Here is a 20,199-nt window from a genome sequence, read left to right on the forward strand (position 1 = left end):
GACAAAAAGAATTCTGCTGTTATATTAACTCCCATGTACACTGCCAGGATTAGCCGATCCTACTTGTAGTGTGTGTTCTACTGCAGATCTGACCCGAAACTTTTGTGAGGTGGAAGCTGAGTTGACCATTCACTGGCAGTTTCCCTATCACTTTTCCCCTTCTCTTGTTATTCCCTTGCCTTTATACTTAAAACCTATTATATTTGTAAAACTTTACAATTGCAGTGAAGTGACCCAAAACATTAGCTATGTTTTAATCTCTGCAGGCGCTGACTGAGCTGTGAGTTTCTGGTTGGGTTATAGATATTTAGAGTTTGAATGCCTTATCCACAGTGATATCAATAACCCACTTGCCATCCTTTACCCCAAAACCTCTTATCCATATTCACAGCCACCTTCCATCCTGTACTTCAACTAATCGCTTTATTCCATTAGATTGATTAAGGACAGACTAAGAACATCTTTGAATTGACTGCGACCCAATTACTCCATAGCCATTTCCAACCCTATTTAATTCTGTTTCTCCTAAATAAAATACTTTTCTAATGCCCTTGAATCTGCACATTTAAAATTCCCTAAACAGCTTTAGGCACTCCATTAAGTACCTTGCATTTAAAAATGTCAAACTCTTCCACCTTCCTCTTCTGCCCTTTGTTGATGCCTTTATTTCATTTTAAATACAATTTCTCCTGCAGTGGGTCTCATCTCACTTTATGTTCAAAGGGTGCTAGATTGAATAATTTTTAAAAATATTATCCATTGATAAATTAAACATTCCTTTGAGATCTGCATGTACTGGATTAACCATAATCGATATCTCAATTTTGCTGTTTCCACTGTTTCCTTGCATGAATTGAAAAGCATCCACACTAAAGGTTAGCAGCCCCTTCTCCCCTGTGTACTGCATGACTCTAATCAATAATAAATTATGTCAAATACCAACATACCCTGAAATTATCGTTGTAGAATCCATAAATGAGTGGGTTCCAGAAACTATGTGACATGGCCAGGTAGTGGGAGAAGAAGTAAAGGGCAGTAATATCCATGGGATCATTTGGCAGCACAGCAGGATTGAACTCGTACGTAACACTGAAAATGTGGAATGGTAGCCAGCAAAGAGCAAAAACAGCCACTATGATAAACAGCATCTTGATTACCTGAAAGAATTTATAATTCATCCCAGTTTAGTCATGTCAAGTAACAAAACAATCGCTTTAATTCATATTGATTATAATCTTTTATTTCAACACCATTCTTCTTTATCAGGAATTGCTTTGAAAACCTCTTTCAGCCACTTTTTCAGTTGATGTATGGTTAAAACGCTTTTTACAAATACAAATAGGGTTTCTTATTAAAACATTCCCTATTACATTTTTCATCCATCAAAAATTTTGGTAGTAAGGCAGATGTACTCCCAAGAAAGCTATCAGTGTCGAGATAGGATCAAATTTCTTCAAGCAATTGATACGGATTTCATATTTGTGTTTTGTCATCCAGGCAGCAATGGACAACAGTTTTGCTGATGGGAATTAGTTAAGTACCGGAGCAGAATACGAAAGGCCATTTACACTCTCTTTATTGAAATGTACTGGGGCAAAATGAATGAAATTAACTTGTTGACAGCCCTATACTGACTCAATGATGAATTACAGGTCCCCAATGCTACCCAATCTGAGCTAAGCTTATTTATCAGGTTCCTTTCTCGTAACATAATTAAATGCTTAAACAAAGTCCATGCTCCACAGTAGAATGCTACAAAATGTGGAAACCATGGAAATATGCCTTCTCTTTTGGATATAATTGAAATAGAAAGTGTGCCTTTTCAGGAGCAATGGCAGCTGATAGATAATTGCACCCCAAGGTTAACAGCAGTGAAACCAATACTCATTTTACTGATTTTCTAAACCAGCGTATCTAGGCATACAGTGTATTCTGCATGTATGTTTACTCCTTTACCCAGTGTGTGACTTGTGCAACTTTACCTTTCGCTTTGACTTGTCTTGCTGAGCTTCTCTGTTTCTGTCCATATTTCCAGGTGGTCTCCGACCCCACAGCCTCAGCCCCACATTCCAGTACGTTATGGTGAGGATGAATAAGGGTAACATGTAAGTGAAAAGGAGCAGGAAGAGCGTGTAGATCTTCCGGTAAGTGTTGCTGGGCCACCCAGTCTCCAAACAGATCATTTCAGATTCATTTTCCACACTCACGTACTTAGCCTGACGTACAAAATAGGACACATTTTAAATCATGCTTTAGATAACATTTCTTAAGTAAAACCATTTTAAATTCTGCAAAATCTTAAATTGTTCCATGACATTTAATTATTTGCACCAATGACTCTTGAATCTGTGCAGTGAAAATCTAGGCAACCTGGCAATAGAAATGCAGAATTTGTACATAAATGATCATATTTTCCAGAGTTTGTGGAAAATTTGGAACAAGGTAGTTGTGCATTTGTCTTCAAATACACCTCTTGTCACAAACTTCTTGAAAACCAGTGGAATGAGGATCAATGGAAGTATTGATCCTGACAAGGTCATGATCAAAGAGAATTAATTTCCTGTTTTCAACATTCTAGAAGGGCTGATAGTCCTTCAATAGGACAGATTAGAGATTGTGGTTTTCTGCAGCCTTTACATCACCTCCGCAGGATTTTTGTGAGGAGCAGTGTTGGAACAATTTACAATAGGTGTAGGCCTTGAATGCCAATGGGAGGGGAAAATGCTGATCACTCCCAGTTACTTTTTTTGTATAGCTGTTCAGTTTGCCTACAGCCAGGAGCTTTGGGGAAGGAACAGTGCGTTTGACATCACACCCTCCCAAAGACTGGAGTCCTCAAGGGTGTGCTGAGAATGTCAAAGACAGACATGGAAAATAGCAGGAAGAGCATAGCTCAAAGGGCCAGAAAGGCCTAGTCTCAATAAATAAAATAAAGAATTGCCTTTTAAGTTCAGAGGTTAATAAGCAGCCTCAATTTGACCTGCCCTCCATATTCCAATGGAAAGCCCCTGCAGAGCAGAACAGGTTCAGGAAATCTGGTCTAACATTGATGATAAGTTGTGGCTGCTTGAACACTCATCTTGAGTACAAAGTTCCAAAACATCCTCAGCTATCCAGTGTCACAATGAGTCATGAGCCCAGAATCAGGCTGTAAGAGAGACACCACATGCAATTACAAAGTAACTGGTGCAAGGGAACTGTACATACTGGAACACCAAAACAGAAAGAGAAAATGTTGGAAATGTTGCTTATTCCACTGAGTACTTCTGACATTTCCTGTTTTGGGGTCAATGAACTATTAGTAATCTAGACAGAGACTGGAACACTTGTAAGCCTTCGATATGGTGATAATGAGCTATAGTAATTTTTGTTTATCTTTCTCATTAAAGGGGTACTTTCACTCAGAAGGTGGTGAGAGTGTGGAATGAGCTGCCAGTAGAAATGGTGGATGTGAGTTTGATTTCAGAATTTAAGAGAAATATGGATAGGTACTTGGATGGGAGTGGTATGGAGGGCAGGTGTGGGTCAATGGAGGGCAGGCGTGGGTCAATGGGGGGCAGGCGTGGGTCAATGGGGGGCAGGCGTGGGTCAATGGGGGGCAGGCGTGGGTCAATGGGGGGCAGGCAGAATAACATTTTGCCATGGACTAATGGACCAAAGGCCTGTTTCTCTGCTCTATAATTCTAAAGGGAAAGACTTATTATATGTTTTCATGATATTAAGAATTCATTTTCAGCGGTTACCACCTCCTCCCTCTACATTCTCAGTCCCGATGTAGGGTCTCATTCTGAAATGGCAGCCTTTCTGGAACAATTCATTCAGAAACAAGAGTGGAAGTGTTTGTCAAGAGAAAGAATGGCTTGTCAACAGTGGAGAAGAAGTCGGTGTCTGTTTCAAGGATCACTTCAAAGAGCATTTCAGCCAAGACATGCGGCTGAAACGAGTGTTCTTGTCTCATCTCATAACACGGTATCCAGTCCAGTTTTACTGCTCCCCCAGCCTAGAGATTGAAAAAGCTACACATCAGCTGTGAAACCAGAGCAGATGGCATCCCTGTGGTGAATGTGAAACTTGGCAAAGAGAAACATCTTGTGTTGATCATCATCTGGGAGAGGGCATCGTGCCAGAGAACCTCAGATGTATTCTGTGATTGCAACCGTCTTTATGAGAGATTTCTGACTCATGGTAATTACAGAGGGGTCTCCCTGTTATTTAGGGTAAGTCTTTGGAATGGTTCTCTTCTTCCTTTCTTCCCAGTGGCTCAGGAGTTCTTCCTAAATGGTTGCTTGGATTCAATCCACCTGGATTACTGGCCACAACCTTGACCAAGAGCAGCAATGCTTCTTGTCATTTCTTCAACCTTCCTCACCAAAGTATTCCACCTTGCTAGTGAGTTCTACACTTGAAGAATTAATCTACTGGATGAATGGGAAATTCAGTCCATCGCCCTCCAGCTCATGCTAATCTCACTTCAGTTATTGCACAAAATGGAGAAAGAAAATTGAGGAAGACATAGTGAGAGCGTGTACTAGTTTGGGAGCATGAGCAAGTGACTACATAAAGGTTTATACTTTATATAATTCATTGTTCCTTATTAGAAAATAGAAAGAGGAATAGACCATTTGGCCTTTTACACCTTCTATAACACAAAATAAGATTATGACTGATCATTCACTTGTATTAATCCCAATATGTCTTTAAATCCAAAAAATCTATAAATTATTGTCACATAGTCTGAGTTACAGAGTTATGCAGCATTGAAACGGGGTCTTTGGCACACCATGTCCATGCCAGCTATTTTGGCAATACACTCTAATCCCCTTTGCCCATGTTAGGTCTGTATTCTACTCTGCCTTGCCAATTCAAGTACCTGATTAAATGCCTTTTAAAATAAAAACATTTGTACCTCTTCTAGCAGAGTGTGATCCAGATATCAACCACTCTCTGTGTTTCTTTTATAAATTAAACTTTCCCCTCAGATCTCCTTTCAAATTCCTTCTTGTTCTCTGGTTTTTGATATCCCTACCATCCCTAGCATAGGAAAAAGATTCTGATCATCTACTCTATCTATGCCTCCCATAATTTTATACAGCTCTGCCCCCCCACTTCTTTCCTGTAGGAAAACAAGACCAGCCTATCCAATATCTCCCCATAACTGACTTCTAGTCCAGGTTAGGTACTGGTGAACCTTCTCTGCTCTCTTCCCAAGCAATTACATTCTTGCTATACTTGGGGGCCAAATCTGCACAAAAAACTGCAAGTGCTTTCTAATCAGATTTCTAAAGCTACAACGTACCTGTAACTTCCCATTTTATATTCTGTGCCTGATCTATAAAGGCAAGCATGTCATATAGCTTCTTCGCCATCCTCAAGGAATAATATACGGTACTTGAACTACAACGTCTGTCTGTTCATCAATGTTTCTTAGTGCCCCAGAAATGACTGTATATGTTCTACTCCTACTTGACTTCCTTAGATGGTTCACCTTTCACTTCTTAGGATTAAATTTCACCTTCCAGTGCCTTGTTCAACTTTCTATTTGATCTAAATTCTTATGTAACCTTAGATAATCTTCCTCAGTATCCACCACACCACAGTTTTTTATGTGAATATACACAATCACTGATACTTTACAGCCGCCTTGAGTAGAAAATTCCAAGGATTCACCTCCCTCTGAAAGATGAAATCTCTTCATACCTCATTCCTGACTGGCTAGTCCCATCCAGTGAGACTCTGACCCCTGGTTCCCAACACTCCGTCAGACCCGAGGGATTTATCACACTGTAGTCCCATTAATTCATCTACTACTGATTTTTCTCTAATGCTAATTTTTGTGAGCTCCTAATTTGCAAAAGACTTGTTCTCTACTCTGTCTAGGAAGTATTCAATGTGGTCGTTTGCAGAGACAGATCTAGGATGTTTGTTTGTTTTTCCTGCCATTTCCTTATCTGTCAGTGCAACTTTTCTCTCGGTCTGCAAAGCATTCACATTAACCTTTGTGTATCTTTTATTTTACCCTTACCTATCAAAACTTTTTACAGTTGTTGTTTCACTATTTATACTTGTATTTTATATTTCCTTTCCACATCAGTTTCTTGATACTCCTTTGGTGCAGTCTGAAACATTCTCATCTTCAGCTGACTGGTCTTTTTGACATCTTCTTTTCTTTTGACCTCATACAATCTTTTAAGCCCTTGTTAACCAAGGCTGCCTCCAAGAGGACCACAACCTTGTCATGGTTTGGTGCATTAACAACCCAGAGAGCTATATTGGCTGGAGTCAAGGCTTTATGCTTTGGTTCTTGGTGGGGGTCACCCATCTCAAACAGGTCAAAGGATAGAGGCCAGACTAAGAGTGGTCCACTGGTCTTCCAGGTTCGCAGGTTTTGCTCAGGGCTAACAACCCTGACTCGTAAAACAATTTTTGCAGAAGCAGCAATGAAGAATCCTTCTACGTCTGAGTGTGACGGTATTTCTGAGTCTCCACAAGGGACTTGCATGACTGACAGTGGTAAAAACTGAGAGGAAGTTGCTGAAGGAACTTGGTGGTTGTAGTTAATGAAGGATGCCCGGAACACCGCCAGAGATGGAGGACCTTCATTACTGCCTAAATGCCAACGGCATAACAGGCAGTGAGAAACCAAGGCTGAGCCATTTTTCATGTTGGGCTTTTGTGATTCAAAGAAATATTTATTAACTGTAACCTCTCTGTTAATTCTTTAAATGTTATCTATTGTGCACCTACTGTCAAATATTTTGTGTCGTTTCCAGAACGACCTCGTTTCATACCTCAGTTATTGGTTTAGACTTAAAACTGTTGTTTCAGCTTAAATGTATCAGGAAGTTATATAGTTATATGTATCAAAATGGAAATGATAGATAGATAGATAGATAGATACTTTATTCATCCCGATGGGGAAATTCAACTTTTTTTCCAATGTCCCATACACTTGTTGTAGCAAAACTAATGACATACAATACTTAACTCAGTAAAGAATATGATATGCATCTAAATCACTATCTCAAAAAGCATTAATAATAGCTTTTTAAAAAAGTTCTTAAGTCCTGGCGGTAGAATTGTAAAGCCTAATGGCATTGGGGAGTATTGACCTCTTCATCCTGTCTGAGGAGCATTGCATCGATAGTAACCTGTCGCTGAAACTGCTTCTCTGTCTCTGGATGGTGCTATGTAGAGGATGTTCAGAGTTATCCATAATTGACCATAGCCTACTCAGCGCCCTTCGCTCAGCTACCGATGTTAAACTCTCCAGTACTTTGCCCACGACAGAGCCCGCCTTCCTTACCAGCTTATTAAACGTGAGGCGTCCCTCTTCTTAATGCTTCCTCCCCAACACGCCACCACAAAGAAGAGGGCGCTCTCCACAACTGACCTATAGAACATCTTCAGCATCTCACTACAGACATTGAATGACGCCAACCTTCTTAGGAAGTACAGTCGACTCTGTGCCTTCCTGCACAAGGCATCTGTGTTGGCAGTCCAGTCTAGCTTCTCGTCTAACTGTACTCCCAGATACTTGTAGGTCTTAACCTGCTCCACACATTCTCCATTAATGATCACTGGCTCCATATGAGGCCTAGATCTCCTAAAGTCCACCACCATCTTGGTCTTGGTGATATTGAGATGCAGGTAGTTTGAGTTGCACCATATCACAAAGTCCTGTATCAGTTTCCTATACTCCTCCTCCTGTCCATTCCTGACACACCCCACTATGGCCGTGTCATCAGCGAACTTCTGCACATGGCAGGACCGAGTTATATTGGAAGTCTGATGTGTACAGGGTGAACAGGACCAGAGAGAGTACGGTTCCCTGCGGCGCCCCTGTGCTGCTGACCACCGTGTCAGACCTACAGTCTCCCAACCGCACATACTGAGGCCTATCTGTCAAGTAGTCCACTATCCAATCCACCATGTGAGAGTCTACTCCCATCTCCGTTAGTTTGTGCCTTAAGATCTTGGGCTGGATGGTGTTAAAGGCACTAGAGAAGTCAAGGAATGTAATCCTCACAGCACAACTGGCCCCATCTAGGTGATTTGTGCAGCAAATACATGATAGCATCCTCCACTCCCACCTTCTCCTTATACGCAAACTGAAGAGGATCCTGGGCGTGCCTGGTTTGTGGCCTCAGATTCTGTATTATCAGCCGCTCCATGGTCTTCATCACGTGCGACGTCAAGGCAACAGGTCTGAAGTCATTCAACTCTTTTGGTTGTGGTTTCTTCGGTACTGGGACAATACAGGATGTTTTCCACTGTCTGGGTACTCTTCTCTGCTCCAGGCTCATGTTGAAGATGCGCTGTAGTGGTTCTCCCAGCTCAGTTGCACAGGCCCTCAGTAATCGTGGGGAAACTCCATCCGGTCCAGCCGCCTTGCTGGTACAGATCTTCCTCAGTTGACCTTCCACCTGTGCAGCCGTAATCCTGGGCGTGGGCAAGGTCTCCTGTGAGTGGCTATTTTCCTGTGAGGGAAGTAAGCCTGGTGTGGATTTCTGCGGTGAGGATGAGATTGAGCTATCGAACCTGTTGAAGAAGTTGTTCAGCTGGTTCGCTTTCTCCACATCTCCACTTATGAGTCTCTCAGCCATCACTACCTCAAAGCTTTATTGACTCGTAGCTCCAACAACCCAGGGTCAATCCTGCCCCCCTCCCCCGGTCCTGTCTGTGTGCAGTTTTGCTCCTTCTCTTTGTAACTGTGTGGGCTTTCTCTGGATACCCTGGTCTGGGCTGTAGGTTAACTGGCCAGTGTAGATTGGCAATAGATTCTGGGTGAATTTATGGGAATGTGGGGAGAATAAAATAAAGAACAAGAGGTTATGAGGGGAAGTCAGGAGAATGGGGTTGAGTGGGATAATAAATCAGCCATTATGGAATGGTAGAGCAGGCTCGATAGGCCGAATAGCCTAATTCAGTTCCTACGTCTTGTGCTCGAAAAAGATTTGGTGTAAATGTGCAATTGCTACTCAGCAAGGACTCAGTGGGCTGAGAGATCTCCTTCCACTCTATTTAACTCTATGGCATTTATTAACTTCAGTGTCAGTGACCTCAGACTACAAACGGGGCAGATGACTGCAGCTGTTTCAATAGTATGCTCTTTTTTCTCTTTGAAACATTTCCTGACTTATAGTCAGATGTATTTCCTTTGAGAGATATCAGTCAATCACATCTGAAGTTTGTTCCTGGAATTTGACATTTAGAGGATTAGTGAAAGGCTTGAAGATATAAAGCCATCCTCTCCTCCAATGTTAGTTTGTTCTTCTGCTTTCAAATATTAAATGTCTTTGGAGCCACTCTGACACGCCAAGTTTCCTGGTCTGTGGGTTACATCAGTGTGAACTGTATTGCCTTAAAAGGGCTAAGTTTAAAGTTTGAATCGTAATTTACAGACTGTTCAAATTGTTTGTTCTAGCAGATCCAATATTCACAGATCAGCCCTTCATGCTGCTTGGTTTTTTCTTCAAGCATTTCATTCTGAACTTAGTCACTGAATCTGACGTCCTTCAGAGAATAATTTCCCGATCACATGGTTACCAAAAAAAGTTTCCAGTTCTTCTGCCAATTGTTTAAATCTGAATCTTCGGTTCCAATTCTCCTCTCTACTGAAAGCATTTTTCTTTATTTACTCCAGTAAAACAGTGAAGATTTGAACGCCTGTATTAAATCCTCTCTTAAGCTTCACTACTCTACAAAAAACAAATTCTTGTCCTCGACATAAATAAATTTTCTTATTTGTTCTGACTCGACAAAGCCCTGAAATACTCTTTAACATCTGATGCTGATTGCTGAACATGATATTTCTGTTTTGGTCCAATAGTGTGGTCCAAAATCGACTGAATTTTATACCTATGACTTAATTAATAAATTTGATATTTCAATCCTTTTAACAGCCTTTTGTCCTGATTTATGTCTGTAAACACTCAGATCTCCCTGCTTCCAACCCCTTTTTAAAATTAAATCTTTTTTATTTTGTTTCTCTTCTTTTTTTCCCCCAAACGATATTATTCCAGTCTTTAAATATAATTCTTCCACTCTGCTGTGTTTCTGCAAGGGCTATTACCTTCATTTATTAGATTAGATTAGAAACATAGAAAACCTACAGCACAATACAGGCCCTTTGGCCCACAAAGCTGTGCTGAACATGGCCCTACTTTAGAACTACCTGGGCTTTACCCATAGCCCTCTATTTTTCTAAGCTCCATGTAGCCATCCAGGAGTCTCTTAAAAAAACCCTATCATTTCTGCCTCCACCACAGCCACCAGCAGCCCATTCCATGCACTCACCACTCTCTGAATAAAAAGAAAACTTACCTCTGACATCTCCTCTGTACCTGCTTCCAAGCACCTTAAAACTATGCTCTCTAATGCTAGCCATTTCAGCCCTGGGGGAAAGCCTCTGACTATCCACACGATCAATGCCTCTCATCATCTTATACACCTCTATCAGGTCACCTCTCATCCTCCATCATTCCAAGGAGAAAAGGCCGAGTTCACTCAAACTATTCTCATGAGGCATGCTCCCCAATCTGGGCAATATCCTTGTAAATCTCCTCTGCACCCTTTCTATGGTTTCCACGTCCTTCCTGTAGTGAGGCGACCAGAAGTGAGCACAGTACTCCTAGTGGGGTCTGACCAGGGTCCTATATAGCTGCAACATTACCTGTCGGCTCTTAAACTCAATACCATGATTGATGAAGGCCAATGCACCATATGCCTTCTTAACCACAGAGTCAACCTGTGCAGCAGCTTTGAGCGTCCTATGGACTCGGACCCCAAGATCCCTCTGATCCTCCACACTGCCAAGAGTCTTACCATTAATACTATATTCTGCCATCATATTTGACCTACCAAAATGAACCACCTCACACTTATCTGGGTTGAACTCCATCTGCCACTTCTCAGCCCAGTTTTGCATCCTATCAATGTCCCGTTGTAACCTCTGACAGCCCTCCACGCTATCCACAACACCTCCAACATTCGTGTCATCAGCAAATTTATTAACCCATCCCTCCACTTCCTCATCCAGGTCATTTATAAAACTCACAGAGAGTAGGGGTCCCAGAACAGATCCCTGAGGCACACCACTAGATTATTAATTTATTGTCATGTACACCAGAGCGTAATTAAATCCCTTGTTCTCATGAGCTGACATAGTAAACACTAAACATGTTAATAATAAATACAGCAATAAATGCAATGATGCACAAGATAGCAGAATAGTGCAAAGACTGTAGTGTAGTCTGAGCGAGTGCAAGAAACTCAAAGTGACAATAACAGAATAACTGAGAGAAGTGGAATTAAGAGAATGAGGCAGCACCAGCAAAAAGTGGTGTGAAGGAGGTGATTGGTTCAGCGGTGGAGGGGTGAAGCTTTTCTTTCATCTCTGTGGTCTGCCTGGAGGTGATGGGCTAAATGGCCTGTTTCCACACTACGGCTGCATGATTTTAATCACATTGTGCTCTCGGCTGAGTGAGCGAAGATGACAGAGACATTGCCATTAGGCAGCTGTCAGGATGGTAAAATTAGGCTGCAGGCCATCTCAAGAGCCCATATGAGTTGAAAATCAATTTACTTTAATTGTCCTCTTGGATTTACAGTTGGTCTGATTATTTAAAACATGGTCAGGTTTAGTCCCTGGATGTTAAATTCTGAATCTCAGTGATGCTCTTGCCAACGTGTGTGGGGGGTCATGTAGACTGCCGGATGTGTATAGTGGTTCAGTAATACTGATTCTTCTTTACCCATTAAAATGGGGGCTAAAGTGCCATCTTGCTGGCCAAGTACAGAGGTCAACATCATCACCCCAGCCCAATCATTCTGCGCCTGGAAGCTAGTTCTTTTAGCTTAGGTTTTTAAAGAACAGTTCAAAACACTGTCTCCCCTTGACATTTTCCCTCAGAATGCATTAGTCTCTGAAGGCCAATTACTGCCCACTACACCTTGCCTGAAATCAGCAAACTAATCACAGACTGGAGCTCCAACATTCAAATGTTCAGCACAAACATGTTTGGATAAGATAGGAAAGAACTTTCAGATTGCAAATTGACTTAGCTAATTACTGGCAAAGTTTGTTGACAAGCTGTTTAATTTACTATTCGTAAATTACTACGGCAACATTTCAGTAATGCCATAGTAAGTAGTTAGTACACCATTACTTTAAAATCTCGCACACAAATAGCACTACTGCGAATATAGCTTATGACAAGTGCAAATGCTTGTGCTGAAATTCCTTGGGATTTCCAGCAGGATTCTCCTACCTGGGATTTTCAGGGTTCAAGGTTCATTTTATTGTCAAAATATGCATGTACACTATAACTCTGATATTTGTCTTCTCCAGATAGCCACGAAATACCGTGAAAAAGTAAAAGAAACAAAACTCGCAGACCCCAGAATCCACGACCCCTCCCTGAAGAAAAAATACAGTGATAATAATAACACCTGGTCCCCCGCAGAAAAAGAACCATGACAATAACAATCCCTGAACCCCCCTCCCTGCAGAAGAAAACAATGTCAATAACAATCCTCAACCCCCTCCATGCAGAAAAAACAGCGACAATAACAATCCCCAATCCTCTCCCTGCAGTAAAAGAACCGTGACAATAACAATCCCCAACTCCCTCCTCCACAGAAAAAAACAGCAACAATACAATACCCGACCCCCTCCCCTTCAGAAAAAACAGCAGCACTATAACCCCCGACCCCTGGCCCACTTCAGGTCTCCTCTATTAGAGAATCTTAAGGATGGCTTTTGACATACAAACATTTTTCGAAACTAGGATTCAGTACTTCTGCACTTACCCTCGATACAAATAACTGCACAGATGCAATGCTGAAAGACACCATCCAGATCACAGCAATTAATATCTTACTTCGGGAGCGACCCATGCGAGACTTCAACGGATGGCAAACAGCGTAGTAACGGTCTACACCAATGGTCATGAGGGTGTAGATACTGACAGACACGGAGAGAATCTGGGCAAAAGAATGGACAGGCTAAAACCAATCACATTAAAGCTGCAAGCTAAGGATTTATTAACAATGTAAAGGATCAATATTTTAAAATAGATTTTGCAATAACAATTTGCACCAGTATATTAACTCTGACAGTTTAAAGTATTCCAAATAACCTCACGGAATTGTTCCTGAAATGGAATTTGACAGCAAGCCATTGAAGGCAACAGTCAAAAAGTTGGTCAATATTTTAGTTCTTTAAGAGTATGTTAAGGGAGGAAAGAGAGAAAAGAGGTTTAAGAATATAATTGTTGTTATTGACAGCTAAAATCACATCGACTAATAGTGGAGCTTTGGTCAATAAAATAGCATGAGAACATGTGGAAATCAATGAATCAGAATCAGGTTCATTATCCCTGACATACAGTGTGGTCTGAGTGTAGAGAGAGTGGTATTTTATTGTATTGCATCATTTTGCTGGCATTATAACCCTTCTTGGCCGTTAATGACAAAAAACTGTGTATGTTGTAAAAAGAGGCACCATCCTCATAGCCAGTTCATGCTTACATTAAGTGAGACATTATGTTGAGCCTCTCCCTGCAAAATGTACATAATATGCCTTGGATCCCTATTGGAACAAGGATTGGCACACAGGATTGGATATTAATTCAGAGGCAGGAAGACAAATGTATGAGTTTCCCTCAAGTCCCAATGATGGGATCTGATTGGAAATTTCTCTCCTATTTTATAGCAACAGCAGCTAGTGTAAAAACTGTGAATGCTCAGGGAGATGACACTCCAAAAGTTAAAAGCCAAAAGTTAAAGGCCAAATGTGGTTCAGAGCCCAAAGAAATTTAGAGACCAAATACAAGTTAAGAAGTCTAGGGAATGGAGCAGAGTTGGTGACTGAGATCAGAAGGGGCAGCAGTTTGCGTAACAAAATGATTTGTCCATTGTCAAAGGATGGAAGCTCATTGAAGAAAGTAAGCTGGACCTGGTGGCCCTTACCTTTATTGTGTTTCATTATGTGCCCTATCGTATGACTTAGTTGATCATGGTCTTTTAATAATGATTGTTCTTTGCAAAGTTTTCCACAGGAGTGGTTTGTCATTGCCTTCTTCTGGGCAGTGTCTTTACAAGATGGGTGACCCCGGCCATTATCAATATTTTTCAAATGTTGTCTGCCTGGCGTCAATGGTTGCATAACCAGGACTTGTGGTGTGCACCAGCTGCTCATTGACCACCCACCTCCTGCTCCCATGGCTTCGCTGATCAGTCAATCAGCCATTGGAGAGTGGTCAGGCACACAATCAGATTGATAGGCAAGGAATTGGAGAACTGGGGATTGTTTGGGGCAAGTAAGTATGTAACCTATAGATAGGACCTAAACTCTTCTTGTTATGGAACACATAAGTGAGTTTGCTTCCTTCTCAGTGGGCCCTCATTACATACCCAATATAATCAACAGTGCAGCAGTGACATTAAGACCATGAGGCATCAGGGCAGAATTAGGCTATTTGGCTCATTGAGTCTGCTCTGCCATTCCATCGTGGCTGATTTATTTTCCCTCTTAACCCCATTCTTTTGCCTTCGCCCCATAACCTTTGATGCCCTTACTAATCAAAAACTATCCACTTCCACTTTAAGAACAGCCAATGAGTGGCCTCCACAGCTGTTTGTGGCTGTGAATCAAGGCAGGGATTGCATACAGATTGATGTTGTTAAGGCCTTTCAGAAGACTTTTGCGAGGACTCTTCGGCTTATTTTTTTTCAGGATGTAGTTATCACCACTAATTATTGCCCATCTGCTGCCTAGAAATACTGCAGCCAATGTTGGTGAAGGTTTCCCTGCAAATTAGGACATGATTTCAGTGACCCGTGTCTCTTTTTATTCAGAGAGAAATGAAGAGGGGCATTTTAATGCCAAATAATTCTATATTTACTGTATATTAGAGTGGGCTGACACCAGGCTCAGAGAGATTGTGCTTCTCAGAGTGAGATTAACTGTGAAGTCTTGCAAATGAAATATTCTCTCTCTTTCAGTTACGGGGTTATGGTTCCTTGTGTTGTATGTGTTTTCCAACTGAGACAAATCAATGCACAAAGCAAAAATTATATTGAGCTTTATGTTCTTAGAGGCTTTGAGCTGATAACTCTAATTGTTATTTATTTCCTTTTAAAGTAAATATCATTCTTCCATATTCAGTACTGCAGACTTCTAAGATAGTGAGAAACGGTATTGAATATATGCATGAATAGTCATGTGTGGCGATTGAAAAATAACCAAGAGCAATGCTGTAGTCAGCACTCAGAACTCTTGTTAATGGAGGGGGAATTCCTTATGCCAAAAAGAGAGAAAGATCAAGGAGCTGAGGAGTGAAGGGAATATAAATGGGACAAGAAAAAATGTAATTTATGTTGTGGGAAACAGGTGAAATGTTAACTTACTATACATTAAAGATTCAAAGTACATTTGTTATCGAAGTATGTGTGCAGTATACAAGCCTGAGATATGTCTTCCCCACAGTCACAAAACAAAGAAACACCATGGAACCAACCCATTCAAAGAGAAACATCAAATATCAAACCCCTCTTCCCCCCCATGTGCAAAAAAATTCTCACAAACGGCAACAAAAAAACCAAGCAAAATAGAATCAGGCCGAATAGAAAATCAAAATTCCCCAGATTAAAGCATATATAAATGTAAAAATGGCCATAGCTTTGCTGATTTTCAAATTATTATTTGAAGATAACCTATGGAATGGGTTAGTGAGAAATTTTGGAGCCCACAGTTTGGTAGAATTTAAATTCAGTTATTGCAGGGATTGGTTTGACAGAGTTACTGAGCTTTGCAGAATCTGGAAAAAGGATTAATTTCAATAGAATTGCAACTACTAATCTGTGTTCTCTGTGGGAAGTCAATGAAACAGACAGTAGATTAGCATTCAGTCACAGATCTAGAGGTCTTTAAGTTTCATTAAGCAGATGCTACTGATGTCTGAAAAAGCATTCTAACCATGTTCCTTTGCTACCTGGAGAACGTTATTCTATCTCATCCAGAAACATAAGGTCTTAAGTTCAGCTGAGCTGCTCAGGCACTTGCCAGTCTGATAAGCAGCCAATATTGTACTCAGGGGCATAGGCATACAGCACTGTGTAAAAGTCTAGGAACAGAGATACAGCTTGGGTCCACAAGACTTTTGCACAGAGCTGTAGTAATTTTATGTATTGCTCTGTACTGCTGTTGGAAAAAAAACAAATTTCATGTCATATGTGAGTGATGATAAATCTGATTCTGATCTGGGTCTCTATTGTGGACTGAGAGTGGGAAGGGGGCAGGAAGAGGGGATTCATGGTTGGGGAGAGGGGAGGGAGTGGGGAAGGACCAGAGAGACTTTCTGTAATGTTCAATGAACCAATTGTTTGGAATCAAATGACGCTGCCTGGTGCCTCAAGGCTGGGTGTGGGTAAGTGCCAGCCCTTGTCCCTGGCACTCCTCCTCTGCCACCTGTCCCACATCCTTTCCATGTTCCTAGTATACCATGCTCCCACCAGATTAACAAACTCGCTCTCCACTCCACATTGACAAATGCAGCACTGTGCAGAAGTCTTAGGCACCCTAGCTGTATATATGTGCCTAAGACTTTTGCACAGTACTGTATTGTTCATTGGGTGCATGTAGCTCATTGTGTTGGAAAGCCATACCTATTTCAGACTTTATAACATGTCAGTGGCCTTTCCCTTCTCAAGGACCCCACTGCAAATCTGGTTAGATCTGAAGCAACTGCTGACTACACTTTACAAAACTAGTCCGAGCGATCTGCAAGATAAATTTTTGAAACAAAGACAAAGTGTGTATTTTAATCCACACTTACTGTATGAAGGCTGACTTGTCTCCCCAGCACCATACTTTCTAATCCCCGCTAGCTCAGCTCCTCCTCTAACCCAAAATACTCTGCAGATGCTGGGGTCAAAGCAACACGCTGGAGGAACTCAGCAGGTCGGGCAACATCCGCGGAAACGAACAGTCAACGTTTCGGGCCGAGACCCTTCATCAGGACTGAGCTCCTCCTCTGTCTCCCTCTTATTTCTCATTTCCATTCCCCTCCACCTGCTATTTACCCTTCATCTTTATTTGCCTAAAATCCACACAATGATGCCAGTAGCAGCCTGATTCTCACTGGCTCTTTCAGACGAGCCAGGCCTGTTGATATCATAGGCTCTTCCAACTGTAACCATACATTCTGAAATCAGGTGCAGCAAGTACTGACTCCAAAACGGGCAAGTATAAATTTCTCGATGCCTCATGGATAACAGCAGCTTCCTGTGTCTGCTACTCTCCTTGTGCAAGTATAGTATGCAATTTACACTGTGACTTAAGATGAAGTTATGAAATCACAAGTGAAACAATGAAAATTTTTCTCAACATCTGCAAGAGTCCATGAATATTGAGTCCAGGTAACCTATGGAAGATCTGTTAACTCAGCACAGACCATCTTGTCATCTATACGGTGCAAAGGGGAGTTGCTTTGAGTCATTGTGCAGAAGTCTTATTGGTACTTTTATCGTGCTCTGCAGCTGATTGGGCTTCTTGAAGCTGGCGATGCACCATCAATAACTCACTCTGAGACGTAGGAAGTGAGATATCGGCTTTTATTGACTGGAAGAATGAACAACGCTACATCCTGGAGAATGAGGCCGGGCTCAGGCCTCAATCGCCTTTATACAGGGGTCCATGGGAGGAGCCACAGTAGCAGTCAGCAGGGGTATGTGGGAGGAGCCACAGGAGCAGTCCAGACAGGTATATGTAGTTCACCACAGCTGGCATGACTGATACTTATAATTAGAATAATACTTAATCAGTTCAGTGCTTGTGGCTCATTTTTTGTGTGGGGGAGGATCAAAAATAATTTCAATCATATGGATTGTTGAAATATTGCTGGCCTTGATTTTCTGCAAAGTTTTTGGTGCTATCAAGTATTAATTTGAAAATTTATATGAAAGAATTACTGTAAACTTTTCAAAGCAGAGCATGAAATCAGTTATGGCAGGGATAACTTGTTTGACTCTGGCAGCATGATTCATTAGATTAGCAGGGGTGTTAACGGTAATGATTACTCTTGAGAAAAACCTGCTTTGTGCATTTTAAGAAAGAAGAAATCATTGCATTAATTTTCCACTTACAGAACATTTGATGTTATCATGATAGTGTTGACTCACCTGTCATACAGACGTCATACTTCCCAAGCAAAACTGTTTACTGTTTTTTTTTTAAAGACTATACTGCTTTAAACCAGTAATAGAACAGAATTTGATATTTTAAGCAAAACACTTACTTGTGCAAAACGCACCAGAGGGCAGAGCAATTTCCCAAAGAGCCAGCGTTGCAAGAGAACCTCGGTAAATGTGAGGGGAATGCAAAAAATGGCCATGGTGAGGTCGGCTACAGCCAGGTTGATGAGGAACACAGTGATATCTGTTCTGGTTCTGCAGCCCATGGTCAGGACCCAGATGACCAGCAGGTTGCCACTCAATGACAGAAAGGTGGCCGACGCATACAGAATGACGATGATGTAGTGGGCTGCATCTGGGATAATTAAATGTGTCTCATTTGTCATGGTTTGCGAGATGTTGTATGACTCCATGTTGATGTTGGTGAATTTGGGTTTCTTTATGGGATCGCACCGATAGCAGTCTCTTCTTATTTCCCTTCTTGAAGGCTTCTGAAATTAGAATTAGTGGCAGCTGATTATCAGCAAAGTAATCAATAAAAAGTCAGGATAAAGTGACTTACAAATGAATGGTATTTAGAACTATACTATAACAATGGACTCGTGACCTCATTCTACCTCACTATGACCTCAACACCCCATTGTCTACCGGCACTGCACTTCCTCTGTAGATTTAACACTTCATTACTGTTTGGACTTGTACTACCTCAGTGTACTGTGGTAATGAATTGATCTGTCGTAGTGTGATCATGCGAGTCGAGTATGGTGTTTTCCTAAGGGGATATCTATTGGTGAGTCTTCAGGTGGCTGTAGAGGCTGATACCGTACCAGATCAATGGAGAAGGTCTGTGCGTGACTTTGTTTCATGTAGAGAGATGATGCACTGGCAGTCACCACTTGGTTCCTGACAGATTGGGTTAGGCTCTAGCAGCATAGAATGCACATGGTCCCAGACAGATTGGGTTAGGCTCTAGCAGCATAGAATGCACATGGTCCCAGACAGATTGGGTTAGGCTCTAGCAGCATAGAGTGCACATGGTCCCAGACAGATTGGGTTAGGCTCTAGCAGCATAGAGTGCACATGGTCCCAGACAGATTGGGTTAGGCTCTAGCAGCATAGAATGCACACAGTCCCAGACAGATTGGGTTAGGCTCTAGCAGCATAGAATGCACACAGTCCCAGACAGATTGGGTTAGGCTCTAGCAGCATAGAATGCACACAGTCCCAGACAGATTGGGTTAGGTTCTAGCAGCATAGAATGCACACGGTCCCAGACAGATTGGGTTAGGCTCTAGCAGCATAGAATGCACATGGTCCCAGACAGATTGGGTTAGGCTCTAGCAGCATAGAATGCACATGGTCCCAGACAGATTGGATTAGGCTCTAGCAGCATAGAATGCACACGGTCCCAGACAGATTGGGTTAGGCTCTAGCAGCATAGAGTGCACATGGTCCCAGACAGATTGGGTTAGGCTCTAGCAGCATAGAATGCACATGGTCCCAGACAGATTGGGTTAGGCTCTAGCAGCATAGAGTGCAAGATGACTGGGAACCCTTCACTTCTGGAGTCTTCCTTTCTCCACCTTCACTGCCATTGTGATGTGTCATCATCTTACGATGGTGATGGTTGGATCGCTCTTTGTCTGGAGCCTCCACCTTGATCTTACCACAATGGGTGACCCTACCAGGAGCTAAGCCCCAAATGGCTAAACTCCACACAGCATCACTCTTGAGATCTCAGGAGTTTACAAGTCTCTCCACCATGATCCTCAGAAAAGGAATTGATCTGTATGAACTGTTCGCAAGAAAAGTGTTCTCTGCACCTCAGTTTGTGGGACAACGACAAACCTGTTTACTAATCACCTTGTTTTATGAGAGTGGAATATAGGAATCAGTCAAGTAAACATCAGATAATGGGGGGGGGGGGAGATCTGTCTTGAATGGAGAGATTAGGCAGTTTAGGTTCATACTCCCTGGTGTTTAGAAGAATGAGAGGTGATCCCA

General features: G+C 41.8%; 1 protein-coding gene across 1 annotated transcript in view; it reads right to left on the reverse strand.

Annotated features, from left to right (window-relative positions):
- Positions 1-20,199, reverse strand: part of LOC140739585 (RYamide receptor-like) — a 70,654-nt gene that overhangs the window by 12,256 nt on the left and 38,199 nt on the right. The window contains exons 2-5 of the mRNA XM_073067983.1: positions 18,300-18,686; positions 12,811-12,984; positions 1,983-2,216; positions 948-1,157 (exon numbers count right to left, since the gene is read on the reverse strand). Coding sequence (XP_072924084.1) covers positions 948-1,157; positions 1,983-2,216; positions 12,811-12,984; positions 18,300-18,608 — 927 coding nt within the window. The 5' untranslated portion in view covers positions 18,609-18,686. The remainder of the gene's footprint in view (positions 1-947; positions 1,158-1,982; positions 2,217-12,810; positions 12,985-18,299; positions 18,687-20,199) is intronic.

This window comes from Hemitrygon akajei, chromosome 15, assembly GCF_048418815.1.
Source record: "Hemitrygon akajei chromosome 15, sHemAka1.3, whole genome shotgun sequence".
NCBI classification, from domain to species: domain Eukaryota; kingdom Metazoa; phylum Chordata; class Chondrichthyes; order Myliobatiformes; family Dasyatidae; genus Hemitrygon; species Hemitrygon akajei.